Raw genomic sequence first — 25162 nt, 5'->3', positions numbered from 1 at the left:
CCCAGAATCGAACCCGGGTCCCTGGAGCTGTGCGGCTGCGGTGCTAACCACTGCGCTACTGTGCCGCCCTTTTGAGACACATGCAGACTGTCTGCCTGCATATACTGAAGGAAAAGAGAGCTCTCTCTCAGTTTATTTAAACCTTATTTATTATACTCTCAGAATTCTGATGTCAAGCCAGGTTAATTTCTTAAAAGAAAATAACCAATTCCTTTAACTGCTGAACTGTAATTGCTGAATTCATCGCTGGAGAAGAAAAACATCACTTCAACTGCTGAATTAGACTACGGACTATTCTACTGTTGAAGAACCTTTTCTTTCCCATTGGACGGCTGTGAGGACTTCAAGCAACCTTGGAAATATGCAAGGACAATAATTATTTCTATTTTAAATGTTGTTTATATCTTAGTAGTGTTTTAGAATTTAGTTTTTCTAATTAAACAGTTAATTTGTTGATCTAAAGGCACCTGGTTTGGTTAGCCTTATTCGGGCGTTAATAGATGGGACAATTTAGCTGGGTCTTTCTTTAATTTGGAAAGTTTAAAAATGAAATGGGAGGCGATCTGTGGAGGGGCGGGACTGAATCAACAGTGCATTTCTCCCACCAAAATCAGAATTGTATATTTTGATCGGGGGCTTTGACTTGAGTGGTCGGTTGTAACAGGAGGGGCAAGGCAATGTAGAGATTTGAACACAAGGATGCAAATTTTAAAATCGAAGCATTACTGGAATGGAAGCCAATGTAGGTCAGCAAGCACAAGGGTGATGAATGAATGGGAATTGGTATGAGTCAGGATAGAGGTAGGATAGTTTTGGATGGATTCAGTTTTTCAGAGGGCCACAGTCAAAGACCAAGCTAATGTTCTTACAGAAAACATTTTATATTGTCCCTACTAAAATTTCTGATCATGATAGATAAAAAAAATTGTAATATCTTTAAATATTGCAACCACAGAAACTAATGACATTGGATATCAGGGACTTGGATACTCTAGAAAGCAGCTCTGCACCCTAATATCTTCTATCTTATATTCGTAGCTGGGGCTGACAGTTCAAGATGTTTAAAGGTTAGCATGACATCAACTCCAAAGCCTCTTCTATGATCAGCCATGATCTTATTGAATAGCAGAGCAGGTTTGAGGGGCTGTAGGCCTACTCCTGTTCCAATTTCTTATGTTCTTATATAATAGAGTTTTAGTAGCGGTCAGGATCTTTAAACATTGAGTAACTTATAACAACCACAGGAGGGACTGATGTGATGCTTAATGGGTAATGGGTGAATCTAAGGTTCATATATCAGCCAGAGAAGTAGACTAGATGTTGCTAAGTGTTATATTTGGGCAGCTAGTGATGATTGATCCTTGGATGAAATCCTGAGTGCCCAATTAAACTAGTGAATGCGAAAGACTTGTGAAGATGTATCACTTTGGGGGAAGTGTTCGGCCCTCTTTCATATACATGTGCTGTAGTTCCCACATTTTCATGTCAATTTTAAAAAGTATTTAATGATAAAACATGGATGAGTTCAACCTTGCGTCTTGACCTGATAGTTTGGGACAAGCTAAACAGCTGACTCTTGAATAAGAGGTGTCTTTTTTCATAGGAGAGGCTTTTGAGTTGATGTCATGCTAACCTTTAGACACGCTGTAGCGTCAGCCCCAGTTACAAATGTAAGATAGAAAGGGTATCAGATAGTGCAACAATGAGATCAGCCTGTAAGAAGAACTACATGCTTCTGGTGCAGTATGACACAGTAATTTAAGCTTCCACATTAATGCTTTTCCAGCAATACCTTCTAGTTATAAATCAGGAATTAATTGCATGTGAAGAAAATACCTCGACATTTTGTCCTATTCCATAAAATTAATTCTGTAATCAGTTTGATGGCATTCTGGTCAATATTTAACCCTCAAACAACATTAATAAAATAAATTATCTGGTCATTATCACATTGCTTTTTGTGGGAGCTTGCTGTGTGCAAATTGACTATTGTGTTTCCTACATCATGACAGTGACTGTACTTCAAAAGAATTTCATTGGCTGCAAAGGGCATCCTGATGTTGTGAATGGTGCTATATAAATACAAGTCTTTATTATTCTTTCGTTTCTTTTTTCCCCGATGCCTCTTATATTGTTGCTTTATGGGACTCCTTCTGGAGTTCCTCCTTAAGTAGGTGAGGGGTCTTGTCAAATTTCCACCTCAGTTTCACAGTTTCGTAATGAAACTCGATGTGACATTGCCACGTGGCGCTTCCCTAGAGTTCAGCCTCCAACTGAAAATCATTCAGAAGTTTGCTAACGTCTTACAGAAAACTGGAAATACACCATTTGTGGACTAGGTGGAATGATTAAAGCCTTGGAGGAAACAGGTTTCATTTGAGTGAATGATGTATATCCATATTATATGAGCAACATGGCAGGAGAGTGAAAGGAATTGGAACTGATTGCCCGGCTATGCTGAGTAGAGATGAGACACTGCTATAAAGGCAGAAGAGAGAGACTAGGTCACAGCTTTTTTTAAAAAATTCATTCATGGGATGTGGGCATCGCTGGCCAGGCCAGCATTTATTGTCCATCCCTAATTGCCCTTGAGAAGGTGGTGGTGAGCTGCCTTCTTGAACCGCTGCAGTCCATGTGGGGTAGGTACACCCACAGTGCTGTTAGGAAGGGAGTTCCAGGATTTTGACCCAGTGACAGTGAAGGAACAGTGATATAGTTCCAAGTCAGGATGGTATGTGATTTGGAGGGGAACTTGCAGGTGGTGGTGTTCCCATGTATTTGCTGCTCTTGTCCTTCTAGTTGGTAGAGGTCACGGGTTTGGAAGGTGCTGTCTGAGGAGCCTTGGTGCATTGCTGCAGTGCATCTTGTAGATGGTACACACTGCTGCCACTGTGCGTCGGTGGTGGAGGGAGTGAATGTTTGTAGATGGGGTGTCAATCAAGCGGGCTGCTTTGTCCTGGATGGTGTCGAGCTTCTTGAGTGTTGTTGGAGCTGCACCCATCCAGGCAAGTGGAGAGTATTCCATCACACTCCTGACTTGTGCCTTGTTGATGGTGGACAGGCTTTGGGGAGTCAGGAGGTGAGTTACTCGCCTCAGGATTCCTAGCCTCTGACCTGCTCTTGTAGCCACGGTATTTATATGGCTACTCCAGTTCAGTTTCTGGTCAATGGTAGCCCCTAGGATGTTGATAGTGGGGGATTCAGCAATGGTAATGCCGTTGAATGTCAAGGGGAGATGGTTAGATTCTCTCTTGTTGGAGATGGTCATTGCCTGGCACTTGTGTGGCGCGAATGTTACTTGCCATTTATCAGCCCAAGCCTGGATATTGTCCAGCTCGTGCTGCATTTCTACACGGACTGCTTCAGTATCTGAGGAGTCACGAATGGTGCAGAACATTGTGCAATCATCAGCGAACATCCCCACTTCTGACCTTATGATTGAAGGAAGGTCATTGATGAAGCAGCTGAAGATGGTAGGGCCCAGGACACTACCCTGAGGAACTCCTGCAGTGATGTCCTGGAGCTCAGATGATTGACCTCCAACAACCACAACCATCTTCCTTTGTGCTAGGTATGACTCCAGCCAGTGGAGGGTTTTCCCCCTGATTCCCATTGATCTCAGTTTTGTGAGGGCTCCTTGATGCCATACTCGTTCAAATGCTGCCTTGATGTCAAGGGCAGTCACTCTCTCCTCACCTCTTGAATTCAGCTCTTTTGTCTATGTTTGAACCAAGGCTGTAATGAGGTCAGGAGCTGAGTGGCCCTGACGGAACCCACACTGAGCGTCACTGAGCAGGTTGTTGCTAAGCAAGTGCCGCTTGATGGCACTGTTGATGACACCTTCCATCACTTTACTGATGATTGAGAGTAGGCTAATGGGGCGGTAATTGGCCGGGTTGGATTTGTCCTGCTTTTTGTGTACAGAACATATCTGGGCAATTTTCCACATTGCAGGGTAGATGCCAGTGTTGTTGCTGTACTGGAACAGCTTGGCTAGGGGCGCGGCAAGTTGTGGAGCACAGGTCTTCAGTACTATTGCCGGAATATTGTCAGGGCCCCTAGCTTTTGCAGTATCCAGTGCCTTCTGTCATTTCTTGATATCACGTGGAGTGAATCGAATTGGCTGAAGTCTGGCATCTGTGATGCTGGGGACTTCAGGAGGAGGCCGAGATGGATAATCAACTACTGCTCATATTGGCTTTGATGACATCTCAGCCATGGTTAGCACATATTGAGGGATACAAATGGAGCAAAATTACCCTTTCTTTCTCTCTCTCTCTCTCTCTCTATATATATATATATAGATATAAGCTGTGCTATGCCCAGCCAAATTATAGTATGCTACATTCCTTATAGCAACCAGCCACATCATAGGCTAATGGCCATGACCTCATTTTTTTAATATATTCTTCCATGGGTTGTGGGCATCTCTGGCAAGCCCAACATATGTTGCCCATCACTAATTTGCCCTTGAACTGAGTGGCTTGCTAGGCCATTTCAGAGAACAGTTAAGAGTCAACCATGTTGCTGTGTGTCTGGAGTGACATGTCGGCCAGACCAGGTGAGGATGGCAAATTTCCTTCCCTGAAAGACATCAGTGAACCACATGACTTTTTTTATGACAATCGTGATAGTTTCATGACACCATTGCTGAGACTAGCATTCAATTCCAGTTTTTTATCAATTAATTGAATGTAAATTCCACCAGCTGCCTGGGCCTCTGGATTACTAGTTCAGCATCTCCCCACAAAATAAACCCCCTTCTTCCTCTCATACTTTGAAAATTGCATTATAGGACCTTACAGAGAAGTTGAACATCACTTTAAAGAATCCTGATTTCTACAAGTTTCAGTTCCTGAAACATATTGCATTCCTATAATATGCTGTGATAACTAGATGGAAAGACTGAAGTAAATATTTCCCCTAAAATTTCTGACAAATTGCCATCTTGTTTATACACACACACACACACACACGATTTTGTCAGTCAAGGCATTTTATATCAACAGTGACTAGGAACTCTACCAGAATCTGAAGAAAGGAAAGGCAGGCAATTAAAACCACTTGGGGGACTGAGCTGCTGAGATGCCGCTCTCTTGCCATAGGTCCTGATTTTGCCCTGCTTGTCTGAGCAGGCAGGAAGAACAACTGCTGGAACCTAGGGAGTCCTTCTTTAAATATACAGATATGCCATTTTAAGCATGTGTGGCTTTCCTGGCGGGTCAACCTAGTGGGATGCATAGCTGGGGCCAGAAGAGACACAGAGCAGTCAGTTTTGTAAATAATATTTTTATCCCTACCCCGTGTTCCCCCCACCCCCTCCCACCCTTACCCCACATCCTTTGCCCCCCACCCCCTCCCCCAGTCACCCACCCCGATCATGAGGCCCTCCGGAAAACCCTTCCTTGCTACTTACCCGAGCATCAGGAACTGTTCCATGAGCCCCTGGCAGTGACCTCCTGCCACCCAACATGCCTGCCCCACCAGCCAGCTGCCACTTACTGCTAGTTTCAGGCAGGTAACTGACTAATAGCATGAGTTAAAACCTCCAAGGCCACACGGTGCCGAGGTCAAGACAGTTTGTCGCCGACTTTGACCCCTATCTGCCTGATTTCAGATCAAGTTAAAATTGGGGCTGAACATACATATACACATCAGTGGTTGGGAAACTATTGGAAAACATTCTGAGGGACAGGATTATTCTGCACTTGGAGAGACAGGGATTAATCAGGGATAGTCAGCATGGCTTTGTCGGGGGAAATTGTGTCTAACGAACTTGATTGAATTTTTTGAGGCGGTGACTAGATGTGTAGATGAGGGTAAAGCAGTTGATGTAGTCTACATGAACTTTAGTAAGGCTTTTGATAAGGTCCCACGTGGGAGATTGGTTAAGAAGGTAACAGCCCATGAGATCCGGGGCAATTTGGAAAATTGGATCCAAAATTGGCTTAGTGGCAGGAGACAGAGGGTAACGGTCGAGGGTTGTTTTTGCGAGTCAAAGCCTGTGACCAGTGGTGTACCACAGGGATCGGTGCTGGGACCCCTGCTTTTTGTAGTGTACATTAATGATTTAGACGTGAATATAGGAGGTATGATCAGCAAGTTCGCAGATGACATGAAAATTGGTGGTGTCATAAATAGTGAGGGGGAAAGCCTTAGATTACAGGATAATATAGATGGGTTGGTAAGGTGGGCAGAGCAGTGGCAAATGGAATTTAATCCTGAGAAGTGTGAGGTGATGCATTTTGGGAGGACTAACAAGGCATGGGAATATACAATGGATGGTAGGACCCTAGGAAGTGCAGAAAGTCAGAGGGAACTTGGTGTACTTGTCCATAGATCACTGAAGGCAGCAACACAGGTAGAAAAGGTGGTTAGGAAGGCATATGTGATACTTGCCTTTATTAGCCGAGGCATAGAATATAAGAGCAGGGAGGTTATGATGGAGCTGTATAAAACGCTAGTTAGGCCACAGCTGGAGTACTGTGTACAGCTCTGGTCACCACACTATAAGAAGGATATGATTGCACTGGAGAGGGTGCAGACGAGATTCACCAGGATGTTGCCTGGGCCGGAGCATTTCAGCTATGAAGAGTGACTGAAAAGGTTAGGGTTGTTTTTCTTAGAGCAGAGAAGGCTGAGGGGGGACATGATTGAGGTATACAAAATTATGAGGGGCATTGATAGGTTAGATAGGAAGAGACTTTTTCCCTTAGCGGAGGAGTCAATAACCAGGGGGCATAGATTTAAGGTAAGGGGCAGGAGGTTTAGAGGGGATTTGAGGAAAACATTTTTCACCCAGAGGGTGATTGGAATCTGGAACACACTGCCTGAAGAGATGGTGGAGGCAGGAACCCTCACAACATTTAAGAAGTATTTAGATGAGCACTTGAAACGTCATAGCATACAAGGCTACGGGCCAAGTGCAGGAAAATGGATTAGAATAGTTAGGTGCTTGATGGCCTGCACAGACACGATGGGCCAAAGGGCCTTCTCCTGTGCTGCATAACTCTATGACTCTATGAGAGGGTGAGACCATTTGTAGCTTCTTTTTGTCAGCAGAGCAGAATAGGCAAACAACAAATCTCTCCAAATTAGTCCTTTTCCGCTACTTGCTTGATTTCATGGGAGAAATGGGTCTCTCTGGAACTGAGATTGAAAAAGAACCTACAGAATCACAGAAATGGTACAGCGTAGAATGAGGCCATTTAGCCCTTCGTATCTACACAGGCTTTCCTAATGAGCAATTCATCTAATGCCTTCTTCCCGTAACACTGCACATTCTTCCTTTCTATATAACAGTGTAATTCCCTATGTAATGCCTCGATTGAACCTGTCTCCACCACACTCTCAGGCAGTGCATCCAGACCTTAGCCACTCGCTGTGTGAAAGAGCTTTTCCTCATGTCACTTTTGCTTCTTTTACCAATTACTTTAAATCTGTGCCCTCTCATTCGCAATCCTTTCATGAGTGGGGACAGTTTTTCCATATCCAAGGTGTCCAGACCCCTCATGATTTTGAATACCTCTATCAAATCTCCTCTCTGCCTTCTCCAAGGAAAACAGTGCCAACTTCTCCAATCTATCTTCGTAAATGAAGTTCCTTATCCCTTGAACCATTCTCGTGGATCTTTTCTGCACTCTCCACAATGCTTTCACATCTTTCCTAAAGTGTGATTTCCAGAACTAGATGCAATACTCCAGCTGAGACCGAACTAGTGTCTTATACAAGTTCAACATAACCTCCTTGCTCTTGTACTCTATGCCCCTATTAATAAAGCCTAGAATACTGTATGCTTTATTAACTCAACCTGCCTGCCACCTTCAATGACTTATGCACACATACACCCAGGTCCCTCTGCTCCTGCATCCCCTTTAGAATTGTACCCTTTATTTTATATTGTCTCTCCATGTTCTTCAGACCAAACTGAATCAGTTCACATTTCTCTGCATTGAACTTCATTTGCTACTTGTCCACCCATTCCACCAACTTGTCAATGTCCTTTTGAAGTACTACACTATCCTCCACACAGTTCACAATTGTTCCAAGTTTTGTATCATCCACAAACTTTGAAATTGTGCTCTGTACACCAAGGTCTAGGTCATTAATATATATCAGGAAAAGCAAGGATCCCAACATTGACCCCTGGGGAACTCCACTACAAACATTCCTCCAGCCCAAAAAGCATCCATTAATCACTATGAACGATGAAAAATATACAAAGTGCTGGAATCACAGTTAGGTCTATTGGCATCTAAAAAGAAAAAGGAAATGTTTTCCTGTCTCCTTTCTTCAGTTGCTGCTCACTACCACCTCTCTTGATTCCACTGTCTCATTGGCTCCATTCTAATTTTGTTTTCAAATCCCTCCATGGCCTCACTCCTCCCTATCTCTGTAATCTCTGCCAGCCCTTCAACCTCTGAGATATCTGCGGTCCTTTAAATCTGGCCTCTTGAGCATCCCCGATTTTAATCACTCCACCACTGGCAGCCATACCTTCAGCTGCCAAGGCCCCAAACTCTGGAATTCCCTCTCAAAGCCTCTCCGCCTTACTACCTCTCTTTCTCCTTTAAGACACTCCTTAAAACCTACCTCTTTGACCAAGCTTTTGGTCACCTGCCTAATATCTCCTTATCTGGTTCGTTGTCAAATTTTGCTTCATAAGATTCCTGTGAAGTGCCTTGGGAGGTTTTAGTACATTATATGTACCATATAAATACAACTTGTTTTTGTTGTTTTTGGAGGCCTGTGTCGATATAAAATAACCTTTACTCTCAAGATCATACCCCATTTAAATGACAGTGGAGCTCCATAAAAGGTATAGTTTATTTTTATTAAACAGAAAGAAAAACTGCTTCAATAATCTTTGGAAAGCACCATTTTAAGTAGGGTTTTACAAACATGTAATAGGGGGTGATGTCTGAAATATTTTAATTCACACAGTCTTTCACAAGCAGTGAGCCAACAGTGTTTAAATATTTCTGCTCACTGTTTTAATCTCTTGACTCAGAGATTAACTTGATTCGGCCCTGGCAGGCTCTTTTTAAATAAATTTTCTTAGCATGATTGAAATCGCTGTACAAATCTGTACTATTTTAAGTTATGATCTTTAAATTGGTACATAACTGTTTATGGTAACAGCAGTTTTAATGCTGCTGGCTGGCGGACACAAATTCCTGTTTTGCTGAATAACCTTTCCAAAAGCCTAAGTATACACAAGAAGTAAACTATGAAAGTCTCATTGCAGTGGAGCTTCTCATGCCATTGACATGAATAAGCAGCAGTATTATTGGTTTCAGTGCACTGATCTGTATTGCAAATATATCCATATAATGTTTCAGGAGGCTGAGTCACTTGCTTTCTTTAAATCAGAGTTAAGGAGATGGTTCCTTTTTTAAGATGAATGATACATTTTGATGTGTTTTTCTTGGTTGGAATATACGATTATTTTGTGAAATGAAAAAAAATCATTATGGCCCATTTATCCCTTTTTGATAGATTATTTCCCATTTATGACAACCATCAATGTTTTAAGCCATTTTCAAATGAAAAACAGGCTCCTCACTGAGATTGGAGACAGTCGATATCAACCAATCAGATTAGATGGACTGTGGGACAATCAGATCAGTTGGGAATTGGGATTGTTGATCCTCAGAACCATATAGGTTGAAGAGCAGCACTAAATCAGATCAGTTGGAACCAATCAATCAGACCTTACTTTCTCCCATTTGTTGCGCACAAACTTGAGACAGAGAAATGAAAAATGATCTGATGATTCAGAGAGTCGAAGAATTATTTAGTCTCCAAATACATTATTTACAACACTTGCAATGAAATTTAAAAATAACCTTTTCATTTTCCTCAACAGCATTCTGGGATGTGCCATCTATTGTCTCGTGTAAAGGTTGTTATTTCTTCCAGGCTGGTTGAAGCTACATTTTTTTTAATGATGGTCCAAGGTATGAATGCGTTAACTGGCTTTATTTGGGCATTCTAGTGACTTGTTGCCAGAATCTGGAAATAAAATAGGGACTCGTATTAGAGTGATTTTTTTTTTAAACAAAGAAATTTGAAATACAGTAGGTTCCAAAATGTACCACATTTGTTGCCAGAAATTTCAGGCAGGTGAACGTACCACCTGACCCCTTCAAAGATAAATCTCATGTCTTCACCACTCACAATCCCCTTCAACAATTTCTAACTTTACCACACCTGTAATGCATGTATTGCGGTAAAAGTGAGCAATGCCATAAGGGTGTGCCTGCAGCTTAGGGTATGACAAGTTCCTGTCGCACTGCACTTTCAGTCTCACTCCTTGTCTTCACATGTCATATGGCATATATTCAGATCTGTTTTTGGACAGTCACGTTTTTGAGAGAAATTCCAGTTTTTTTTTTGTAGCTGTCAGCTTTTGCTAGTTTTCTAGGTTAGTATGCATACTTCACCTAACACCCCACCCCCTTCCCTCACCATATCCAATAATCTTCTTCCCTCCAAAAATACATGTAATTGCCTATTGTACACAATCTCAGCTGTTCCCACAAATCCCTGTGTGTAAGAAAAAAATGAATTCCACCAGAATTTTCTTTTCGTTAAATCCTAATTTTAACTAATATGCTCTGGTACTTGAACCCTTCACCAATCTCCTTGTACAATTTTTGTTAATTTCCTTCAAAGTCTTGAAAACTGCAATTCAATCATTTCAGAATCATTCGTGCCAAAAATTTAGGAAGATATGGTAAATCAAGGAGTAGACAAGGCAAGAGAGGAGGTATTAATGTGGGAAATAAACAGACTATGACAGGAAAGGAAAGAGTATACAAATATAAGAGTAAATCAACAGATAAGGCGAGAGGTTACAAAAATAATAAAAGGGCAAAACTAAAGGCTCTGTATCTGAATGTACATAGCATTCGAAGCAAAACAATGAACTGAGTGCACAAATAGAAATAAATAAGTACAATCTGATAGTCATTACAGAGGACATGGCTGCAAGATGACATGGATTGGGACCTGAATATTGAAGGGTACATGGCATTTAGGAAGGACAGGAAGCTAGGAAAAGGTGGACGGGTGGCTCTGCTAATTAATGATGGTATTAGCGCAATAGAGAGGGATGACCTAAGTTCAGGAAACCAGGATGCAGAAGCAGTTTGGGTAGACTTGAGAAATCATAAAGGCAAGAAGTCACTTGTGGAGTGGTGTACAGGCCACCTAATGTTAACCACACTGTAGGACAGGGTATAAAGGAAGAAATATGGCAGCTTGTCAGAAAGGTACGGCGATAATCATGGGGGATTTTAACCTACATATAGACTGGAAAAATCAGATGGGCAGAGGCAGTCTAGGTGAGGGGTACTTAGAATGTTTTTGGGATAATTTCTTGGAACAGAATGTACTGGAGCCAAGCAGAGAGCAGGCTATACTAGACCTGGTATTGTGCAACAAGATAGGATTAATGAATGACTTCATAGTTAAGGCAACCCCAGGTAGCAGCGATCATAATATGGATTGAATTTTACATTCAGTTTGAGGGAGAGAAGAGTGGGTCCAAGACCAGTATTTTAAACTTAAATAAGTGCAATTATGAGGGCATGCAAGCAGAGCTAGCTAAAGTAAACTGGCAAATTAGGTTAAGGGATAGGTCAATAGAGATGCAGTGGCAAACATTTCAGGGGATATTTCAGAATGCACAGAATAGATACATTTCAACTAGAAAGAAAAATTCCAAGGGGGGGACCCACCATCCGTGGTTAACTAAAACAGTTAAAGATAGTATCAAACTTAAAGAAAAAGCATATAATTGTGCAAAGATGGGTGGCAGGTCAGCAGATTGGACAGAATATAAAAAACAGCAAAGATTGAGTAAAAGATTGATAAGGAAGGTACAATTAGAGTATAAGAGAAAGCTAGCTAGAAATATAAAAATAGAGAGTAAGAGTTTCTAGAGATATTTAAAAAAGAAGAGTTAACAAAGTCAATATTGGTCCTATAGAATGTGAGTCTGGGGAATTAATAATGGATAATAAGGAGATGGCAGATGAATTGAACAGGTATTTTGCATCGGTCTTCACTATGGAAGATACAAGTAACATTCCAGAATTAGCTGTTAGTCAGGAAATGGAAGGGAGGGAGGAACTCAAGAAAATTACAATCACCAGGGCTATGGTACTGAATAAATTGTTGGAACTCCAGGCTGACATCCCCGGGTCCTGATAGACTTCATCCCACGTTGTTAAAAGAAGTGGCTAGTGAGATAGTTGATGCGTTAGTTTTAATATTCCAAAATTCCCTAGATTCAGGGAAGGTTCCGCTAGACTGGAAAATAACGAATATAACTCCTTTATTCAAAAAGGGAGGGAGACAGAAAGCAGGAAACTACAGGCCAGTTAGCTTAACATCTGTCTTAGGGAAAATGTTAGAAGCTATTATTAAAGACGTTCTAGCAGGGCATTTAGAAAAATTCAAGGTAATCAGGCAGAGTCAACATGATTTTGTTAAAGGGAAATCATGTTTAACCAATTTATTGGAGTTCTTTGAGGGAGTTACATGTGCTTGGATGAAAGGAAACCGGCGGATATATTGTATTTAGATTTCCAGAAGGCATTTGATAAGATGCCACATCAAAGGTTATTGCAAAAAATAAAAGCTCATGGTGTAGGGGATAACATATTGGCATGGATAGAAGATTGTCTAGCTAACAGGAAACAGAGAGTAGGTATAAATGGATCATTTTCTAGTTGGCAAGATGTAATGGGTGGTGTGCCTCAGTGATCTATGCTGGGGCCTCAACTTTTTACAATTTATATAAATGACTTAGATGAAGGGACCGAAGGTATGGTTGCTAAATTTGCTGATGACACAAAGATAGGTAGGAAAGTAGGTTGTGAAGAGGACATAAGGAGGCTACAAAGGGATACAGATAGGTTGAGTGAGTGGGCAAACATCTGGCAGATGGAGTATAATGTGGGAAAATGTGAAGTTGTCCATTTTGGCAGGAAGAATAACAAAGAAGCATATTATCTAAATGGTGAGAGATTGCAGAGCTCTGAGATGCAGAGGGATCTGCATGTCCTAGTGCATGAATCGCAAAAGGTTAGTATGTAGGTATATCACATAATTAGGAAAGCTAATAGAATATTATCGTTTATCGCGAGAGGAATTGAATACAAAAGTAGGGAGGTTATGCTTCAGTTATACAGGGCATTGGTGAGACCACATATGGAGAACTGTGTACAGTATTGGTCTCCTTATTTACTAGACTAATACCTGGAATGGGTGGGCTATCTTATGAGGAAAGATTGGACAGGCTAGGCTTGTATCCGCTGGAATTTAGAAGAGTAAGAGGTGACTTGATTGAAACATATAAGATCCTGAGGGGCCTACTCCTGCTCCTAATTCGTATGTTTGTAAAACCCTTAAACTTTACTCATATCATAAATTCCTTATGTTCCAAATCATATTTTTGCTCCATTCTGCACCCTATCAAGGGCATTAATATCCTGCCTGTGATTAATATCCAGAACTTCATACATCTATAAATGGGATCTATCCAATCCTTTGCACAGCACTGTTTAGATCCTCTCCTTCTACAATTAACCAATTGCAAATGTGACACTTCTGGTTTGGCATGATGGAGGTGGGTGCGGGGGTGGGGGGGAGGGGGGATAGTGGGGGTGTGTGCGTGGGGAACAGGGGAAGGGGGTGTTCCTAGTGATGGCTACTCTGGACCTAAGCCTTGCTTTCTTTGTTCTTTCAATAAATCTTCAAATTAGTCAATGCTGACATGGAATGTTTACTGACTCATGCCAAACTAATTTTAGGTCAGCAAAGAACATGATATCACTGCATTAATCTTTATGAAGTTTATTATGGAGTTCCTTTAGTTGCTTTGAAATTGGCTTGAATATAGAATGCCTGGAATTCTTCTATTGCTCTTTTCAAACCCACTTCTGCTTCTACCGATACGGATTTGCATCTCTTAAGAGACGATATCTGATTTTCTCTTTAGAATCATCATATAATAAAATTTTGAATACACACTTCTGAATGTATGCTTGTTTCTTTAAATCTTTTTTTGATCAAAGGTCCTAACCTCAAATTGAGTTGATGGATGATACATGAGCTCAGGACTTACTGATATAAATATGGTCCAGTTTATTTCAGTTACTGTTTCAGAATTCTAATGTTATTCTAGTTTAATTACCTTGGTTCAGAAAACTTTCCTTATGTAAAATTCTTGCTTCCTGTCTAGTGAAACTACTTTGCACATTTAGAGTCATTTACAGTCACTTACGGCAAAGAAGGAGACCATTCAGCCCATGGAGTCTATGCTGGGTCTCCACAGAGCAATCCAGTCAGTCCCACACCCCCACTCGTTCGCTTTAGCCCTGCAAGTTTATTTACTTCAAGTGGCCATCCAATCTCCTTTTGAAATTATTGATTGTCTCTGCTTCTACCACCCTTGTGGGCAGCGAGTTCCACCTGCTGTGCAAAAAAGTTCTTCCACATATTCGCCCTGCATCTTTTGCCCAAAACCTTCAATCTGTGTCCCCTAGTCCTTGTACCATTAGTTAATGGAAACAGTCTTTCCTTGTCTAACTTATCTAAGCCTGTCACAATCATGTACCCATCTATCAAAACTCTCCTCAATCTCCTTTGCTATAAGGAGAACAATCCCAACTTTTCCAACCTAACTGTGTAACTGAAATCCCCCATCTCTGGAATCATTCTGGGAAATCACCTCTGCTCCCTCTCAAGGACCCTCACATCCTTCCTGAAATGTGGTGACCAGAACTGGATGCAATACTCCAGTTGGGCCCTAACCAGAGTTTTAGAAAGGTTCAGCATAACTACCCTGCTTTTGTACTCAATGCCTCTACTTATGAACCCCAAGATCCCATATTCTTTGTTAACCACTCTCTCAATATGTCCTGCCACCTTCAAAGATTGATGCACATGCACCCCCAAGTCCCTCTGTTCCTGCACATTCTTTAGAACTGCGTCATCAAATATTGCCTCTCCTTGTCCCTTCTGCCAAAATGCATCACCTCACACTTGTATTAAATTCCATCTGCCAACTGCTAGCCTATCTCTGTCCTGTTGCAGGCGGTTCATATCATCCTGACTGTTTGCTGCACCTCCAAGTTTAGTGTCATTGGCAAATTTGAAATTCTACTCTGTATTCCAAGATCCAAGTCATTTATATATAGCAAAAAAAAGCAGTGGTCCTAGCACTGACCCTTGGGAAACACCACTGTCTACCATCCTCCTGTTTGAAATGCAACCATTTACCGTGACTCGCTGTTTTCTGTCCTTAAGTCAATTGTATATCCAAGCTGCCACTGACCCTCCTATTCCATGAGCCTCAGTTTTGTTAACCAGTATTTTATGTGGTTCTATTAAGTTATGTTTATAATTATGCATTTTTACTAAAAACTGGATTGATAAAGTATGCCTTGAAAAACTCAGTTGAAAGTGAAATGGTATAAAATGATGGTTCTGAATTATTCTGCTGATCAGAGACATCACTGTTGGAAATTGAACTATTTTCAATTTTTGGTAACCAATGACCCCAAACTCAATAAAGCACAAGTGAATATTGTTCTATTTTTTTACCAGTGTGTTTTTATTTTCTTTCCCTACCGAAGCAACATGTATGGTCCCTCTGAAGGAGATGACCAGTCTTGTGGCGTTTGATGCTGTGGAATCATATCCATTTGGAACTGTGTTGATATTTCATCAGCTTATTTCACATAGAACTCATATAGCCCACATAGAGATGTTCATCCATCAGCCCAAACAGCCCTCAAATCCAGGTCCCCTGAAATAAAAGCATAGCGCTGAAGCCCAATATGCGACCCACTCTCTAGGCTGGAATTTTAAAGGCGGTCGGGGTCCGGATCAGAGGTGGTTAGGTGGGCAAGTTGGCGCTGCCAACCTCCATGCTGGTTCGTCACCACGATCCCAATCCCGAGCCATTTTGGTGGGCAACCAATTAATGTTAATTACGGGGCCTATTAAGGCACTGTTCCCACACTGATTGGTATTTCCAAAAAAGCAATACGGGCAGCCCACATCAGCCTGAACGACTGGGCCACAGCTGCAGCTGCTGGGCATCCCTGGAGGGGTTTCCCCTTCAAGATCATGGCCAAACAGCTGTGGCAGTTTTAAAAATCAAAAAAAAAACTTACCTGGCCTATTCCCTCTCTCTCTCTCCATCTTCAGATTGGCAGCTCCCACTTTGGCCAGTGGGGCTGCCAATCACTGAGTGCTGGAGGGCCTCCCATTGGCCCACCAGCATCGGGAGCCTGCCCACAGTCCCTGAATGGACGGCAAGCCTGCTCCCTGACCTTTAATTGGCTGAGGATTTGAAAATCTCCATGGGCATGCTTAAAGCATACCTGGAACCAGCCCCCATTTCCTGTTCCTGACCCCAATTGAAAATTCAGCCCCTCCCTTCTGAAAACAGTCAATATATTCCTATTGTGTGTGCGTGTATACACGTGTAAATACAAACTTTATTGAATGCAGCAATATTACATGATTAAATATGATCATGTGAAAGCTATAATGGATAGCCGGATCCATTGCAGCGGAACTAATTACAAACTAAGAACTGTTTCTATTTTAAATTGTCTACCAACGTTCTCCAATGGATAAGTGCACTAATGGTTATTGAACAATATTGTTTTCCACAAAACACTGCACTATTATTGTCAGGAAAACCGAATTATTTTCAACAAAGCCTTATAACAGTTCATGTTACTACTTGTCATTTGTCAGCATTTGCCTTTTTTCAAATATGTAGGAAGGGCTAAGTGGATAAAGTAGGCAAGGAAAACTTTGTGATGATTATGTCTTAGGTCTAACACGTTGGGGATTTAGGTAACTTAAAGAAACTACATCTATGCTCTGTTCTTCCCTTGAAAAAATAAGACAACTGACTTTTCAAGCGGCTGTCATCCCACTATTGGCACGTTGCACTTTTCTGCTCCGTTATTACTTCCATTATTAACCAATGGATCTACTGAGGGGTCATGTGCTCATAACCCTGTTTCCAATATTTATCTGGTATTAATTCTTGTACATTTAACTTCACAATCATAACCTATATTTTCCACTAATGCTAAAATTTTGGTTTGAATCTTTAGGTAACACCTGGAAGCAAGGCATCCTTAGCTAATCTCTCTCCCGGTGACATCATTCTGGCTATTGATGGAGTAAGTACGGACGCTATGACACATGTTGATGCTCAGAATAGGATCAAGGCTGCCTCCAATCAGTTAAGCCTCAAGATTGACCGGTTAGTATAGCAGTAGTGCAATATTACATAGGAGAGGAGGAGCACAGTAAAAAACTGTTCAGTGTAATTACCATTTGGAATTACTCCTTTATTACTTCTCGCTCTTCTAGCAGAAGTAGTTATTTTGTGTCGTAACGCCTCTTGCTTTTGCAGCTCTGTGCATTTTAAATAAATGATTTGATATAAATATCTTCAGTAGTTTGTAATTGATGCCAAATAAGCCATTAACCTATCGAACTATGAAAAATAAAATGCAAATGTTGAGGTTTTGTCTACTTGTATCCCAGGCCTGAAACTAAGCTTTGGTCTCCTCAAGTCACTGAAGATGGCAAAGCAAATCCTTTCAAGATTAATTTAGAAGCTGAACCACAGGTAATTAATGCAGGAGGAAAGCTCAAACATTTCTGTTGTTTAACTGTATATTATTATGAGACATACTATTGCATAATTGTGGTAAGAAAGCTATGTTAAAACTGATAATTATTTGCAACGTACCTACTTAATTGCAATAAGATATGCTCACTAAGGAAGCCATAGGATCAAAAAACTTCAATTTCTTACTGTATGTCTAATTCACACATTTAAAAAAAATTAACCCTTTACAGATACTGCACTAAGTATAAAACCAAAAGATAAATAATTGCTGAGTCTTAGATTTTACACATCTTTAAGTACAAAAGGTTATTAGCTAGATAATAAATTTGGGAGGAAATAGTGCTCATTAAATAAGGAAGAAAGGAGAAAACAGGCTAGCCATTAATATCAGAAACCAGGACAACACTATTAGTCTTATTGCCGAAGCATTACTGATGAGTAATTGTACAACATTATTTCAATGTTAGGAACATAGGAACAGGAGTAGGACATTTAGCCTCTCAAGTCTGTTCCACCATTCAATTAGATCATAGCTGCTCTGTGATCTAACTCCATATACCCACTTTTGCTCCATATCTCTCTAATATGTTTAGATAACAAAAATCTATTAATCTTAGCTTTAAAATTAACAATTGATCTAGCATCAATTGGCATTTGCAGAAGAGTTCCAAACTTCTACCACCTTTTGTTTGTAGAAATGTTTCTTAATTTCACTCCTGAAAGGTCTGACTCTAATTTTTAGACTGTGGCTCCTAGTCCTAGACTCCCCAGCCAGAAGAAACAGTTTCTCTCCATCCACCCTATCTGTTCCTCTTAATATCTTGAAAACATCGAAAAAAATCACGCCTTAACCTTCCAAACTCCAGGCAATACAATTCTTGTTTTTGTAATCTCTCCTTGTAATTTAACCTTGGAGTTCAGGTATCATTCTGGTAAATCTATGCTGTACTCCCTCTAAGGCCAACATATCTTCCCTAAAGTGTGCTGCCCAGAACTGCTCGGACTACTTCTGGTGTGGTCTAACCAGGGCTTTGTATACTTGAAGTATGACTTCTACCCCCTTGTATTCTATCCCTCTAGATCCCATTCACTTAACCTATCAATATCTCATTGTAATTTTATGTTTCCGTCTACACTGCTTACAATGCCATTTATCTTTGGATAAATGCAAATTTGGATATATGGCTTTTTATCCTATCATTTAAATTGTTAATAATGACAGTGAATAGTTGAGGCCCCAACACAGATTCTTGTGGGATACCACTAGTCACATCCTGCCAATTAGAGTGCTTGTCCATTATCCCTACTCTCCTGTTGCTCAGCCGATTTCCTTACCAGGTCAATAATTTGCCTTCAAATCCATGAGCTTCAACTTTAGTTAGAAGTCTCTTATGAGGGATTTTATCAAATGCCTTCTGGAAGCCATATAAATAACATAAATAGACAGTCTCTGTCCACAACTTCAGTCACTTCCTCAAAAAATGTGGTCAGGTTTGTCAGACATGACCTACCTTTTACAAATCCATGCTGGCTCTCTCTGATTAATTGACAATTTTCAAGGCATTCAGTCACCTGTCCTTAATTATAGACTCTAGTAATTTCCTGACAACAGATGTTAGATTAACTGGTCCATAATTCCCTGGTTTCCCTCTTTCTCCTTCCTTAAATAGCGGAGTAACATGCAATTTTCCAATCCAAAGGAAGAGTTCTCAAGTCAAGAGAACTTTGGAAGATTATAGTTAGGGCATCTGTAATGTTCTCACCTACTTCCTTTACAATCCTGAGATGGAAACCATCTGGTCCTGGGGATTTGTCACTTTTTAGTGCCATTATTTTCTTCATTATTGTTATTTTGCTTACTTTAATTTTGGTGAATCTCTGTTCCTGATTCAGTATTAGTTTCTTGGGATATCTAATATGCTGACCTCTTCCTCTATTGTAAATACTAATGCTTCTCCGTCATAGCTTTATTTTCATTGACAATATCACCATTATCAGTTTTTAAGTGGCACACATTGCTCCCGACCAACCTCTTTTTCCGAATATAATTGTAAAATATTTCTGTGCTGACTAGGATATCCCTCACAAGTTTCTTTTCATAATCCTTTTTTTTTTAGCTCTTACTATCTATTTTGTCACTCTTTGTTGTTCTTTGTATTTTTCCTAGTCATCAGGATCTATGCTTTTTATTTTGCATTTTCATATGCTTTTTTTAGTTTCTGATTTTTAGTCTCTTTAGTTGTCCATGACTGTCGTTTTTGGCAAGTAAAGCTCTTGTCCTTGAGGGGTATAAACTGGTTCTGTATCACATTAAATTCTTTTGAACACCTTCCATGGATCGTCTGTCATTTTACCAATTAACAGATTTTCCCAGTTTACTGTGGACAGTCTCTGTCTCATCCCATTGAAGTCAGCCTTACCGAAATCTAGAATCCTATTAGCTATTTTGTGTTTCTCCCTTTCAAACATTACGCTGAACTTGATCATATTATGATCGCTATTAGATAAATGTTCACGTACCATTAGGCTGATAACTAAATCTGGCTCATTAATTATTACTAAATCTAATATGCACCTTTGTTGGTTCGAGGACATATTGCTACAGGAAACTATCCCGGACACACTCAAGAAATTCACTACTTTTCTGGCATCTAATAGTCTGCTTATCCCAATCTATATGAAAGTTAAAATCGCCCATTAATACCACTCTGCCTTTACTGCATGCTGGTCTAATTTCTGCATTTATACAATCTAGCACTTCAGAGCTGCTACCAGGGAGCCTATACACAACTCCCACTATAGTTTTAAATCCATTTCTATTTCTTAATTCAACCTATAAAATGTCCACTTCCTGCTTACCTCTTGTTATATCCTCTTTTACTATTGAAGTGATTTCATCCTTAATCACTAATGCTACTCCTGCCCCTCTACAATTTTCCCTGTGTTTCCTGTAAAGCTTGTAAACTTGGTATATTTAGTTCCCTGTCCTGACCATTTTGTAACCATTTCTCAGTAATGGCTGTCGTACCCCCCCCCCCCCCCCCCGCCCCCCCAAGTTGAATTTACACCTGCAATTCATTAAATTTTTTTCTTTATACTCTCTGCATTTGTATAAAGAATGCTTATTTGGGACACACACCCGAACCTGTCCTTCTGCTCTAATGTTTGACTCTTCCATCTCTTATTTCTCTCTCTTGGTTTAATTACTGTACATCTTTTAGTTTTCCCCATACCTGCAGTGCTTATAACACAATTTCTGACTGTTATTCTACTCTGTACCCTTACGGCTGTTTATGAACTATTTTGAAAACAAAGGTAGGAAATACTACCTTTTCCACCTGAGCCCTGTCACCCATTTACAAGTTTAAAGTCCTTGTGACCACCTTATTTATGCTTTCCACTAGGACCCTGGCCCCAGCCGAGTTCAGATGGCAGCCTTCAATGGTACTGTTCCTTTCTGTCCCAATACTGGTGTCAGTGTCCCATGAAATGGAACCCCACTTTCCCATTCTACTACTTCAGCCATGCATTCATCACCCTAATCTGCTTATCCCTATGCCAATTTGCACATTTCTTGGATAATAAACCAGAGATTGCAACCATTGAGATCCTGTTCTCTAATTTAGCTCATGATTCCTGTCACAATTTCTTGCCTACTTTTCCCAAAGTTGTTGGTCCCAAAATGGATCACAATGATGCTCCCCCTCCCTCTCCAATAACCTTTCCAGATGGTTCAAGATGTCCCTCACCCTGGCACCAGGCAGGCAACATAGCATGTGGGACTCTCAATCCTGCTTACAAAGGATGCTATCTGTCCCCCTAATTATTGAATCCCCTACAATTACCACATTATGCTTCTGCTCCTCAACCCCCCCTTTGGACATCTTTCTGCTCCAAGTTGCCATGATCTGCATTCTGATTGTCCTTCTGACATTCTTTATCCTTATTCTCACAAGCAGCAAGTATACTGTACCTGTTGGAGAGGATCAGATTCTGCAGATCCTCATTCCCTATCTCACCTGATTTCCCTTACTCTGCACACTATCAGTCACACCAATCCCATTATGAACATGCACCTATGAGTTGTGACCAAAGTCTGGAGCAACTGTCCAGATACTGCGGCCCCACCTCCCTTATGAGTTAAAGTGTCTCCAACCCGCGCTTCAGCTCAATGACCCTGAGCTGGAGAGATCTGAGACTGAGACATCTACTGCAGATGTGTTCACTCTGGACAGTCTCACTGTTCACAAGCTCCCACATACTGTAGTCCAGACACACAACCTGCTCTGCATATCTTAGTCTGGATTATTTATATTATTTGTATCTACTTTTTAGTTTGTTATAAGTTTGTTTCCTTTTTCTATGCATTAACTTGCACTAAGCACTAGAACCCTGGAAAATAATTGAAATGCTTCTTTTATTAGAGTACTATCTAAACTTGCCAGAAATAAATGTAAGACTTGTCCCTGATTTGATCTGAAGAAAATAAACACTCACCAGCTACTCATGATCAGCTCTTCCCTACTGCTGAAATCATTTTTATATGTTTATAACTCTCATCCAGCTACCTGCTCTCCCTAAAGGACATAAGAAATTGGAGCAGGAGTAGACCATATGGCCCCTCGAGCCTGCTCCCCATATCCCTTGATTCCTGAGAGACCAAAAACCTGTCTATTTCAACCTTAAATATACTTAGCCACAACCCTCTGGGGTAAACAATTTCAAAGATTCATAACCCTTTGAGTGAAGAAAATTTTCCTTAACTCAGTCCTCAACCTCTTATCCTGAGGCTGCGCCCTCGTGTTCTAGATACCCCAGCCAGGGGAAAAAACCTCTCAGTGTCTACCCTGTCAAGCCCCTTCAGAATCTTGTGTTTCAATGAGATCACCTCTCATTCTACTAAACTCTCATTCTTCTAAACTATAGGCCCAATCTACTCAGCCTCTCATCATAGGACAACCTTCTCATCCCAGGAAACAATCTAGCGAACCTTGGGACTTTCTGATTGGACACAAAGTGTATCGCTATAAATTTAATTGATTACAACTCTATGCAACGCAACCTGCCCTTTCCCTACCTCTCCATCTTCACCCTTATTCCCCCCAAACCCAGCCACCACCTCCCCGTTCCAAATCCACTGTGAAATAGGATGCGATTTTTGCATGGCAAGCTGACATGTTCAGAAGTGTTGTTACTGGAAGGCGCCAAGTGGTAATGAGGGAGTGTAACTCTGGGTCGAACCTGAAGGCCCCCCTCCCCAACCAAAAAAAGCCTTGGTAAAGATCTGGGAGCTGATCACCCTGTATTCACCCTCAACCAAGGATGTCAGTGGGATTGAGAAAACAATAAATACTTTAAAGCAGAAAATTATTTTCAAATCTTTACTTTGGGTTTCCAGCTCTGTTATGATGGTCTCTTCTATAAGTAGTGCCTTTGTGTTTGGGATGCCATAATACTAATACAGGCAACATCGAACTGTTGTGCAACGCAACCAGTTTTAATTCTTTACAGCCCCTACACCAGATTGGACTTATTTAATAGCATAATAATAGAATCATACGTTCTAAGTCGCTGGCCTCTGTGGTTAGATTTTGACTATATACAATAGTGTAAAACAGGTGATAGTGAATCTATAGCCCATTTATATCTTGCCCAATTTCTATTTCTGCTGACTTCAGTGGAAATAAAATGAGGAGTGATTTAAAACAGGCTGCCGATTTGATATACACTATTGCACAAAGTGAAAACCTACCGCGTGGATTTTGGCTGTGTGATTGGAAGGGTGGACAGCAGAGGTCAGTGATCCCTAATAATATAACTAACATACCAACCTACGCACTGTACACTCAGTCTCTGCTATACAATTTACCTTAAAGTAGATGGTGTGGAGAACCAAGGAGTTTTTATTTTCTACAGTTAGTCTATAATTCTGACTGATGGAGGGAAATTTATTTCCAGGGCACTACAAGGATAGGTGGGAAGTAATCTACTGTTGAGACTGTATCTTGTAAGCTAGGAATTACCGTCGGTGATCTTAGCAGATCAAAGCTTTTGCATCTTCTTGCGACATTCCTCTGTCCACTATTTTAACAGAAGCATTATTTGTCATTAAAAAACAGATGTAGGAGTATCACATGAACACATTAAATGTTCATCTGCTAAAATCACCAACAGTAATTTCTAAGCTCCTGATTTGGTGCAAATGCAAGAGCTGGAGGAACTATTTGCTTTGTTTGTCGCATTGTTTTGTGCTTACAAAAATATTATTAATCAGAAACAATGTTAAAAAGTTAATGGTTGTAAAAGAAATGATTGTTTGGTTTCTAGTTTTAATCTTGCTGTGAAGTTTTGAATAAGCTTAAATAGCATTACTGCAACTTCAAAAAGCCTACATACATTCGCTGACAACAGCTCTATTATCTTGATTACTGAACAATAAAACGGGATGAATAAGTAACTTTAAACCCAGTGATTAAGGTTCCCTTATGCAACATTATATTCATCGTAAAGCCTAGAGATTGCTGTTGGTGTGCTGTTTGAGGATTAACTGTGGGGAACTAAAGCGTTTTGGCAGAATTTACTAATGCCGGTTTGCACAGTGTTTTTGTTTTCGGTCTATGTGCAAACAGTGGGATTTTTCTCCCACACAGCTAGCCAACCAATAGAAAGGGAGCTGCACTAATCCTCTACATCAGCTGTGAACTGCAATTATGAGACACTGAAGCACATGAAATTGCAAGTATGAAGGAAAATTCAGCTAATTAGTCATAAAGTTGCTTTGGAATATGTCCCATGAAGAGAAAAGAACAGAGTTCTAAGTCCTTCTTTAAGATCTCAGAGGAAGTAGGCACACAATTTAAAACAGCCAGAAATGCCTGGTCACCAAGCCTGGGAAGATGAGGTGGAACACAAATGCCAGTGAGTCATCATAGTCTTCGATGGAACTGAATTATCATACAGGGCCTCTTCAGTACAGCGCCCAGTAAGGTTTACGAAAAAGGATGGGCCAAGATGATATGCGGCCATGAAACCACCATCCAGATATTGGCCGGAATTTTACCCACCCCCCCTCGGGCCCTTCCCGAGCTTCTCCCACCTCCACCGCCATTTTATGCGGGGCGGTGACAAAAAATGGCCAACCCGCCCCAGGCCAATCAAGGCCCTTAAGTCACCACCACCACCCCGCCACTACGGGGATTTTACCATTGGCAAGCAGGCAGCCCAGGTCTGAGAAAAGCCACCTGTTAAAAGTTGCCAGCTTTCTGACCGTCTTAGTGGGGGGAGTCCCCTCCTGATCAGGCACCTTGTGCCCAACAAAGGGGTGCCCCTGATGCCCCAACCACCACCAAAGCCCAACACGCCCCCATGCCCCCAATCGTCCACCGTTGCCTCGCTGGTTCCGACCAATCACCTCTAGCAAGGCCCTAAAAATGTACCTTTTCACCGGGCCATCCTTCCTCTTCTTCTCGAAGCTGGGTTGCA

General features: G+C 41.0%; 1 protein-coding gene across 1 annotated transcript in view; it reads left to right on the top strand.

Annotated features, from left to right (window-relative positions):
• Positions 1 to 25162, top strand: part of pdlim3b (PDZ and LIM domain 3b) — a 92067-nt gene that overhangs the window by 27246 nt on the left and 39659 nt on the right. The window contains exons 2-3 of the mRNA XM_068028788.1: positions 17154 to 17305; positions 17593 to 17677. Of these exons, the coding sequence (XP_067884889.1) occupies positions 17154 to 17305; positions 17593 to 17677 (237 nt within the window). The remainder of the gene's footprint in view (positions 1 to 17153; positions 17306 to 17592; positions 17678 to 25162) is intronic.

This window comes from Heterodontus francisci, chromosome 4, assembly GCF_036365525.1.
Source record: "Heterodontus francisci isolate sHetFra1 chromosome 4, sHetFra1.hap1, whole genome shotgun sequence".
Taxonomy (NCBI): Eukaryota; Metazoa; Chordata; class Chondrichthyes; order Heterodontiformes; family Heterodontidae; genus Heterodontus; species Heterodontus francisci.
The sequence above is the reverse complement of the archived record's forward strand: the minus strand, read 5'-3'. Positions and strand labels throughout refer to the sequence as shown.